The following is a 10178-nucleotide window of genomic DNA, read 5'->3' on the forward strand; positions in this document are numbered from 1 at the left end:
CAGAAGCAGAAGACCCCCGTTGCCCGGTCCTCTGACCCCCCCCCCCCGAGACAGTTCAGTCTAGCCAGGCCCAGTGGCCCCTCCACACGGGCATGCTGGGGGCCACCTGAGAGCTGAACCCCTCCTCAATAACCCCCAGCCAGCTGCTCTCCTTTGGCCACTGCCAGGAAACCCTTTTTGGCCGGGGTGGGCAGCAGGGCCAGGGGACCTCAAGGGGGCCCCCACAGGGGAGGACAGAGACCAGCGGGGGGGAAGGAGACTTCAAGCTGTCCCTTGCCCACCTCCCATGCCAGGGAAACCGGGCTGTGAGTCGTGTGGGTCAGGGCCCCCCGATGCTGCTGACGGTGGTGTAGCTAAACTTGGAGAGGGAGGCCCCCGTGGCCGTGACCTCATCGTCCGGGGGGCGGGGGCGGCGGCGGCGGCAGGGGGCCAGGCAGCCGGCGCAGGTGGCGGCCAAGGCTTTGCGGAAGCGCTTGTTCATGAAGCAGTAGATGACGGGGTTGACACAGGTGGAGGTGTAGGACAGCAAGTGGATGAAGGAGATGGGGGTGCCCGAGAGGGCCCGGACGGCAGCCTTGTGGTCAAAGGCCTTCCACACGTTGGCCACGTAGAGGGGCAGCCAGCAGACGAAGAAGAGGACCACGATGACGATGAGCATGCGGATGACCCGCCGCTTGGCCTGCAGCTTGGCCTCCGAGCGGTTGACCCTGGCTCGCTCCTCCTTGGCGTGGTCTTCCGAGGTCAGGACCGACAGTTCCACAGCGCCCCCCGCAGACCGGGGCACCGGGATGTAGCAGCCGTCGCCCTCGTCGCCCTCGGCCAGGGGCTGCACGCCGCCGTTCTGCTGAGCTGAGGGGGACACAGGACAAGCCCTGAGGATGCGGAAGGCCCCCGCCCGGCTTGACACAGGCCCCAGCTGCCCCCAGGGAAAGGAGCCGCAGGCCAGTAGCGTCAGAGAGAGGCTGCCGGGCGGAGGGGGCTACACTGGGCAAGTGTGTCTGGACAGGCAACCCATCCCTCCAGCCGGCGCTACAGAGAGCTCCGTAGAGAACACCGAAACCCCCGACACAGAGGCCGGCGGCCTCTCTCTGCGGCGGTTCACAAAGGCAACCCGTGGCCCTCACCTGGCCACCAAACCTTCCGCCACTGCAGTGTGGACTCCACGTGTCCAAGTGCAGCAGCCAGATGAGACACGGCAGGCCGCCCGGAGATCCCGGTAGCCGCAGTGAGCAGCAGGCCATGGTATCGAGAGTGGGGGGGTAGAGAAGGGTCCAGGTGGGGCCTGGGAATCCCTCGGAATTACAGCTCACCTTCAGCTCACCTTCAGACTTCACCTGGAGGAAATGGCTGCTTGGGAGGGGGGGACTGTGGCTCAGTGGAAGAGCCTCTGCCTGACATGCAGAAGGTCCCAGGTTCAATTCCCGGCAGCACCTCCATTTGAAAGGACCAGGCAGGAGGTGACGTGAAAGACCTCTGTGCCTGAGACCCTGGAGAGCCGCTGCCAGTCTGAGTAGACAATACTGACTTTGATGGACCAAGGGCCTGATTCAGTATAAGGCAGCTTCATGTATGTTCATGTGGGTGACTCTCGGGCATTGTGCCCCACGGAGGTCCCTGTCCTCCCCAGGCTCCATTCCCAAATCTCCAGGAATTTCCCAACTTGGATCTGGCAATCTTATCCCCCCAACCCCCTGCTGATGGCCAGGGGGGAGCCTGACAACCACAGAAGGGTCAGTGGCTTGGGGTTCAGGGCAAAGCGTGGCCTGCAGAGTCCTGAAATCCAGCCTGGCTGGGACGTCCAGAGAGAGGCTGTGGAACGGCCTCTCTGCTTGCAGGGCCCTGGTGCCGTTTCAACCTGGTGGGTCAGCTCTTGGCCACGTGGGCCATTCTGCAGAAGAGAGTGGCCAGCTGCCCCCTGGAAACAGAACCCCAAACCCGCCGGCTGAAGCACGGATCACTCCAGCAACATCAGACCTCCCTAAACCCTTAGACGTGCTCTAACCACTGAGGGTTCCTGCCTGCCAATCCTTGTCCTTAACTGTCTGCTGGAGAGAAGAGCCCCCTTCAGGTGACCCCTCCCCCAGGGCTCAGCTCCCGCAGAGGCCAGGCCTCCCCCACGCCCCCTCCCCACCAAACACGCACCTTTCGCTTCCTGGGTCAGGCCCATCTCAAACTGCATGCCGCGGTAGAGCTCCCAGGAGATCAGCCCGTAGGCCACGATCATCACCAGTCCGGGGATCAAGAAGAGCGTGACCACGAGCAGCACGTGCCTGGGGTTGGGGGGAGAAAGGGGAGCGTCACTCCTGCGGGGCGTCTGCCAAGCCTCCGGAAAGCCCGGCCATTCTCCCCACAGGAAGCTCCTGGCAACAGCACTGGACCCTCGACCAAGGAGGTGGGGGGGCTTACAAGACCACCTTGCCTACCTAACTTTGCAGGGGATATCCTTCTTTATTTCTGGAGGGGGGGGGTGTTACTCTGAAACACTGTGGTGTCTTACTCACTAAAGCCTCCATTCCAAGTTTAAGGATCCATTTATTAAAATCCCCCAACAAGATCATAAAACATCTTAAACACCCCCTCCTTGCATCCACACGTCCTGGCTTACAAACGCCCCCTTCTCCATCAGCAGGGTCTCTTAAAGCAAAAGACCTAACACCACACACAGGGCTTCCTAATTTTGCAGGGATGTTCAGCGAAAAGGTTGTAGAGAACGTGTGTTGGTCAACGCTTGTGACGTCCCCAAGACTCCTCCCCAACGAATCCCTGCAGCAGCTGTGCATCTCCCTAAATAAAGGGAGTAGATCCGATGTGCCCTGCCCTGCCCTGGGTGGCCCCGGCTAGCCTGATCTCTTCAGGTCTCGGAAGCTCAGCAGAGTCAGCCTCGCTTAGAACTTGGATGGGAGACCACCAGGGAAGTCCCGGGTCGCTACGTAGAGGCAGGCGGCGGCCAACCACCTCTGAACACCTCTTGCCTTGGAAACCCCACCAGGGTCGCCACAAGTCAATTCCAACTCGAAGGGCCCTTTCTGCCACCGAGATCCGACATGCTGCTGAATTTTCCTGAGCAGGAGGGCTGCTGGCTGAGCCACCCCAGCAGGATAAAATGCAGACTGTGGAGTAGTTCAGATATAAAAAACAAACACCTACTTTCCACTGAGAAGCATTTCCAAAACAAAATGCAAAATACATCGAGAGCACATTTCTTGGTCCGGACAAAGTAAATAATTTAAAAACCAAGAAATTAATGATTTATTACAAGAAAATGTTAAATGAGATTTAAGATGTTTAAATGTTTTTTTTTTCCTTTTCTTTTTAAGTTCAGTTTATGCTGAGGCCTGGAAGGACGAAAATGTGTTTCAGGGAGTTTTAAGATCTTGAAACTTTCAGGAGGAAACAAGGCAGAAACTACGCCCTCCTCTCAGGGGGGGGGGCTTTTTTTGAAAGTTCAGATCATGCCGAGGCTCGGAGGATGAAATATGTTTTATCTTTTTTCCCTTTCTCCCCTTTTTCCTTTTCTGTATCCCCCTATATGAGAGAGAGAGAGAGAGAGAGAGAGAGAGAGAGAGAGAGAGAGAGAGAGAGAGAGAGAGAGAGAGAGAGAGAGAGAGAGAGAGAGAGAGAGAGAGAGAGAGAGAGAGAGAGAGAGAGAGAGAACATTTCCAGAATAACATAGTAAATGCATTTATTAATATCTTATTAATGCAGGGACATCTTGTGTGCATGTATTAATCGCTCCTGGATTTATTTATAGATCTGGAAGGGCACCCAAAGCAATGAGGCATATTTATACAGAAAGGCCAAGTATCTCGTCCAACTGAGCCCCACAAAAACTGCTGCGCTAGGATAGGTTTTCCACGCAACTCTTTTCTCAGAGCTTCCACCTACCAAACCCAAATTGTATTTTTAGCTTGTGAACTGTCCTTCTTCCCAACCACAGAGCCGGGGGGGGGGGGTTTTGACTCTGGGTGCCCCCCCTCTCACTCAGCTGGAGAAGATCTACTGGTGATCCCTGACCCAAGGAGCATCCGGCTCTCCTTGACCAGGGCCTTTTCAGCTCTGGCCCCAGCCTGGTGGGATGCTATGGTGGAATGCAATTCCACAGGGCCTGTAAAACAGAGCTGTATTGCCAGGCATATGGTTGAGGACAGCAACAGTTTTCCATCTGGCTGGCCGCCCCCCTCTCCTCGCCCTGCCTCTGCTACACTCCCGCAAATGGGTATGAATGTCACACTGCTGCTGCTATGGTTGAAAGCGCCTGGTTTTATTCATTGTTATAAATGTTATGCATTTTAGGGATGATTTTAAACTGTTTTAAAAGGCTGTGAGCCGCTTTGAGCTTGGCCTGGAAAGGGCAGCCTATAAATCCAAATAAATAATAATAATAATAATAAGAAGAAGAACAACATTGTTTCCCATGAGCCATGGGCCCACCAAGAAGCAACAGAGATCCAGAGACTGGCTGACTCCTCTCCGCTCTGACCTTTCCCATTCCGACTCCTGGGCAAACTTAGCTCAGCAGCCACAGTCCAACCCTGGGTTAGGCACGGCACTGAATGGGTTTGATCCTGCTGGGCTGCAGCCGGTGTGTTTCGTGAGCAGAGGGAGCCTTTCGAAACCCCCCCAAAGCTCTTTTCCTGCCCCCAACAACAACACAGCGGCCAGTCCAGGATGTCGGTGCTGTTGCATTTGAGCAAGGAATGAGATGCATTTTCTATCCTGCCTGGCTTGGGAGGCGTGCAGGGCCAGATGACCACCCTGCCAAGGGGGAGGGCCGCCCGTACCTCCCTCCGCAGGGGGCCAGGGAGGGGCCTGTTGCTGCCTACTTTGGCCCTGGGGAAAACCGGACCTTGCTGTGGGAGAGAAGGAAGGAACGGCCCATGTCTGGGCCTCTGGCCACTCACTGCCTGGCCTCTCTTCAGGCGAAATACATACGCACACACACACACACACACACCCCGGTCAATCAACAGCATGGCTGATTTAGAGGGTCTTTGGACGGGGTCAGCTTTGCTTTGGCACCCACACAGCTTCCTCCTTGCTATCCTGGCACTACCTCCGCACAGCGGAGCCCCGTCTCCTGCTGAGAAGAGAAGGAAGCCCGCCCTGCAGGGGTGTAGCTAGAAGGGGCCACCACAAAGCAAATGGGATTTCCTCATAAGCTTCTTGAAGACTCCTGCCAAGCCTAGGGTGTGTGTGTGGGGGGGGGGCAGCGCGTTTTCATGTCTGTGAATGTTTTGTGTCAGAAAAACCAACAACATTGTTTTCTCTGGACCATAAGATGTGACCCAGGCAGCAGCATCGTAATAAGTCGCGTCCGGATGTTCCCACCGGCCACCCTCGCAGGCAGAGCGGCGAAGAGGGATTTGTCTCAGATGGCGAGGTCCTTGAAAAGCCTCCTTAAGCCAGGGGCGCTGTTGTGGGGGGGGGGGCAGGGCGTGGAAGGTGTCAAGGGGTGGAGTTCGGACACCACAGATCGTTTGTTAACCAGAACATGTCTTAAAGGCAGCTAAATTCTGTTCTGTAGCAATTAAAATTCGCTCAGAAAAGGTGGGTAGAGTCAATAATTTTAAATCCTAAGTTATTAAAGATTTTGGCCATTTTTTTTAGGGAGAGAATATTTTATCTGCGTTTTTAGCAATTGCTTATTTTCTATTTATAGTGGATTTAAGGTACGTTTGTTCTCTTTTGCTGGCAATCGCTGTATCAATAACCAGAACATTTCCTGACCTTAGGATGAATTCTAAACCTTTCAGGGGAAGATCCAGGAAAACATGAAGCTTGTGGGGGTGGGGGGCAAATCAGTGTTCCAGGTGGGCGCTGCCCCCCCCCCCCCGGAGACAGCCCCCAGATACGCACAAGAGCGCCCACTGTGCCGCTTTCGGGTCGGGGCACATCCCGGAGCAAGAGGGGGGCTGTCCACGCGGGCTTCCCGCCCTGGTCAGTCCAGCAGTCCTTTCCCAGCATGCACTGCTCCCCGGCCACAACTCACCAGGCCTGCTTGACGTGGATCCCTGGCCAGTGGTGCTGGCAGCGGTAAACACCGGGGTAGGCGGCCTCAGAGGTCCTGGTGGTGTAGACCGGATACGGCAGCATGAGGAGGGCCGACAGCAGCCACGTGGCCACGATGACCCGGTACGCGTGGGAGCGCGTCTGCCACACGCGGGACTGCAGTGGGTTGCAAATGGCATTGTAGCGCTCGATGGAGATGGCCACCAGGCTGAAGGTGGAGACGCCGACCGACATGCCTGGGGGAGGGCAGAGGTCAGACCGGGGCGCCGCACATACCACCCCCTAGGGGTCTCCGGGGCAGCAACCCGGAAGTGGCCCTCCCTGCACTTGCCCTTCAGCAGGGGCCCGGCCTGGGAAGCGGGACCCCCTTGGCAGGTGGCCAGGGCTCAGACCCCGGAGGCAGGAAGCAAAGAGGAAGCAGCCCCCCGCCCTGCCACTCACCTCTGACATAACCTCCCGCAAACCAAGAGAGCTGCTCAAGGCGGCAATCGGGCCAAAATGCACCCCTCTCTTGACCCCACACGCCCAGAGCAGTGCGGAGGAAAGCCCTCGCCTCCGGGAGAGCCTTGGGGAGAAGGGCCCTGATCCTGCTTGGCTCCACCCCTAGTGAGACCCTGGGCAGAGGGAGCTCCGGTCTCCGCCAGAGCCAGCCACACTCACCCATCAGGTAGGCCACCGTCTTGCAGATGACCTTGCCGAAGACGAAGGTCTCCATCACGGTGGGGATGAAGGTGAAGGGGATGCAGAAGAGGGCCACCATCTGGTCGCTGATGGCCAGCGAGAGCAGGAAGGAATTGGTGACGGTGCGCAGGCGCTTGTTCAGGGACAGCACAGCGATCACCGTCACGTTCCCAAAGACGCCGAGCAGGAAAACGGCGGAGTAGAGGAGGATCCGCACGGTGATGTCCAAGTCTGCGGAGGGAGGGAGAGGGGGCAGCCAGTGAGCTCAGGCTCTGGCCCCCACAGAGGCAGCCAAAAAGTGTGGGAGGGCACCCGCGGGCAGGTCTTCCCCCCCTTTCTCTGCCAGGCCAGGGGCCACCTTGGGGGCAGGAAGCCTCTCCCCCCAGCACCAAGATCCTGCCTCATTTGATTGAGCCGTCAGCTGCTCTCTGCTTCTCTAATGGGGGGGGGATCCCTGCTGGGGTGCCTGAAGCCACAAGTGGCAGGGATGCTGGCACCAGCTGGTAGAAGAAGAAGAGTTGGTTTTTATATGCCACTTAAGAGAGAATTGAACCGGCTTACAATTACCTTCCCTTCCCCTCCCCACAAGAGACACCCTGTGAGGTAGGTGGGGCTGAGAGAGCTGTGACTAGCCCAAGGTGACCCAGCTGGCTTCATGTGGAGGAGTGGGGAAACAGATCCAGTTCACCAGATTAGCGCCCGCCACTCATGTGGAGGAGTGGGGAAACAAACCCGGTTCTCCAGATCAGAGCCCACCGCTCCAAACCACCGCTGTTAACCACTACACCACACTGCCAGGCCTGCCCATGTCTCAAGCAGTTTCACGCGCCACATTGCCCAGCACCCCCTGCTCCGCTCTGGCTGCTGGTGCTGTAGTCAAGGTATCTCTCTGGGCAGTGGGACACGGTGGGGTCACGCTGGCCCTGGCTCTGGACCGCTCATCTCGGAGTTCCACATGGAACCCCCCAGAAGTGAGCCTGCATCTGCCCCACGGCACCACGGCCTCCAGCCCAAGGGACATAAGAACATAAAAAAGGCCCTGCTGGATCAGTCCCAGGCCCATCAAGTCCAGCAGTCTGTTCACACAGCGGCCAACCAGGTGCCTCTAGGAAGCCCACAAACAAGACGACTGCAGCAGCACCATCCTGCCTGTGTTCCACTGCACCCAAAATAATAGGCATGCTCCTCTGATACTAGAGAGAATAGGTATGCAGCATGACTAATATCCATTCTAACTAACAGCCATGAATACCCCTCTCCTCCATGAATATGTCCACTCCCCTCTTAAAGCCCTCGAAGCTGGCAGCCATCACCACATCCTGGGGCAGGGAGTTCCACAATTTAACTATGCGTTGTGTGAAAAAATACTTCCTTTTATCTGTTTTGAATCTGTTCAAAACAGGGCCCCGGCCCCTCCTCCTCTTCTTTCTCCCAGGCTGCTCTTTGCCCAGAAACCTTCCTGCGGACAGTGGGTCAGCCAGCCGTGACTTGCTGAGACAGGCGCCAAGGGCAGGTGGGGGGCAGGCAGGGCTGGAAACCGGACGGCACCCAAGGAGGCGCCTCTGTGCATTGCAAGCTCATGTGGCGGCAGCAGCGGGGGGATCTCTGGATCCCACGATTTGGCACCCACTGGCACCCCTCTGAATCAGAACTGTCATGCCTCACGCTTAACCGGGGGTGACTGAAATGCGCCTGTGTGCCCACGCCTCCCGGCACGATGCAACATGCCCCCCCCCCCGTGCCTGCAAAGGGGCCTGCAGAGCCCCACGTTCCCAGGGCTGCAATCCGTGCCACCCAAGTGTGCCAGCCGGGCAGTTTGAGGCTAGCTGGCTGCGGCTCAGCCCTCACACAAAAGCCCTCCCCGACACTCCTGACTGCATCGTCTGAATCAGAGACCCCCTGGGAAGGGAGGGTGCCCCCCCGGCTCAGAGGGCGGCCTCATCTATAGGGGCCCCAAGACCCCCACCAGAAAGGGAGGCTGCCCTGAGCCCTCCTGGCACTGCCAGGGGATGTGGTGGGGGCCACGGGCACAGACAGCCTTAAAAGGGGACCAGACAGGTCTATCCGTGGCTCCTAGCCATGGTGACGGAGGGGAACCTCCACATTCACAGGCAGTCAACCTGTGACTCCCAGGGCCCGGAGGAGACATCAGGGGACAGGCCTCGGCCTCTGTGCCCTGTGGCTCTGGACCTCCTGGGGAACTGTCTGGCCCCTGGGTGAGGCGGGAGGCTGGAACTAGGCGGACCCTCCCTGCTCTGACCCAGCCGGGCTCTTCTGGCGGTCTTCGGTTCTTCTGTCACTCGGCCGGCTGCAGCTTGTGCCCCCCCCACCCCCACCCCCGTGCAGGCGACACCACCTCTGCCCTCTGCTGTCCGGGCACTCAGCTTCTCCTGGCAGCCGCTGGCCTCCCTGCGGGGGGTGGGGGTGGGGGGCAGAACCTGTCCTGCTAGTCAGTGCGCTAGCCCACCTCTCTTATTTCCACCCCCCCCCATGGGCAGGAGGGGCAGACTTGGGGCTGCAGGAGAGAAACTCCCCATGCAGCCACTCCTGTCCCCTGCTCCCAAGCGGAGTGGAAGCTCGCTCGGGGTGTGACAGGGGCGCTCTGTGCATGCTCCCGGGCACTGCATGCACCGGCAGGGAGTCTGGGAGGCCCCCCCCCCGAAAGTACTAAGGGGCAGTGGGGTGGGGGGAGCAGATGCAGAACAAGAGCCCAGAGGACCTGCAGTGTGTGTGGGGGGGAGGGGGGGGGCTGGGGAGCTGCAGATTGTGTAAAGGGGCCCCCACCCTGCCCGGTCTCCCCCCCCCCCCCAGCGTGGCCGTGCTCAAGAAACAGGGGCTGCCGGAACGGGTCTGGGAGAGCGGACTGGGCGGACTGCGGCCACACCTGGGGAGGGGGGCTGGGAGGAAAGAGCCCCCCAAGGCCAGGCGGGGGGGAGTCTCTCCGGGGGCCGGCAGGAGGCCGAAGAAAGTGCACGAGGCTCGAGGGCGGGGGGGGGGCGCTGCCTGATACCCGGTGGGGAACTCCCCAGGGAGGGGGGGGCTGCGCCTGCAGAGCCGGGGGGGGGCGCGCCCTTGCGGGGGTCTTCCTTGCGGGAGCTGCGGCGGGAGGAGGCTGCGGCAGAGGCGGCCGAGCGGCGGGGCGGGGTGGGGCGGGATGGGGGCTCACCTCGGGAGCCGCGGGGGGCGTCGCCGGTGCCGTTGCCGGGGCCGTGGAGGGGTCCGCTCCCGGGGCTGCCGGGCAGGGAGGCGTTGGGCGGCCGCGGCGCCGCCATCCCGCGCGCAGGAAGCGGCCGGACAGCAGGCGCAGCCCCCCCTCCCCGCTGCCGCCCGCTCGCCCACCTGCCCGCCCGCAGCCCCCGACCGGCGGCCGGCCAGCCAGCCAGCCCGCCCACCCACCCACAGCCCCGCCGGGCCGGGCGGCGAGCTGGCCTGCGCCTCCTGCCGGCTGCCTGGACGGCGCGCCCCCCTTCTCTCTCCCGCGCGGCGGG

The 10178-nt window shown here is 59.9% G+C and overlaps 1 protein-coding gene across 1 annotated transcript; it reads right to left on the bottom strand.

Annotated features, from left to right (window-relative positions):
- Positions 1-319: 319 nt before the first annotated feature.
- Positions 320-9962, bottom strand: CCKBR (cholecystokinin B receptor). Its single transcript, XM_056858764.1, has 5 exons — positions 9857-9962; positions 6670-6921; positions 5990-6245; positions 2143-2270; positions 320-849 (listed from the first exon to the last, which is right to left on the bottom strand). Exons 1-5 carry the CDS (start codon positions 9960-9962, stop codon positions 320-322), a joined length of 1272 nt encoding a protein of 423 aa, XP_056714742.1.
- Between the last annotated feature and the right edge of the window lie 216 nt (positions 9963-10178).

This window comes from Euleptes europaea, chromosome 12, assembly GCF_029931775.1.
Source record: "Euleptes europaea isolate rEulEur1 chromosome 12, rEulEur1.hap1, whole genome shotgun sequence".
Lineage (NCBI taxonomy): Eukaryota > Metazoa > Chordata > Lepidosauria > Squamata > Sphaerodactylidae > Euleptes > Euleptes europaea.

What these genes read in the sequence shown, in the direction of transcription:
- CCKBR (XM_056858764.1), bottom strand. Translation starts at nt 9,962, where the DNA reads ATGGCGGCGCCGCGGCCGCCCAACGCCTCCCTGCCCGGCAGCCCCGGG. An exon ending in GACGGTGGCCTACCTGATGG is followed by an intron (nt 6,246 to 6,669) that starts GTGAGTGTGGCT and finishes GCCCTCCCCCAG; the next exon opens with GCATGTCGGTCGGCGTCTCC. An exon ending in ATCCACGTCAAGCAGGCCTG is followed by an intron (nt 2,271 to 5,989) that starts GTGAGTTGTGGC and finishes CCCCAACCCCAG; the next exon opens with GCACGTGCTGCTCGTGGTCA.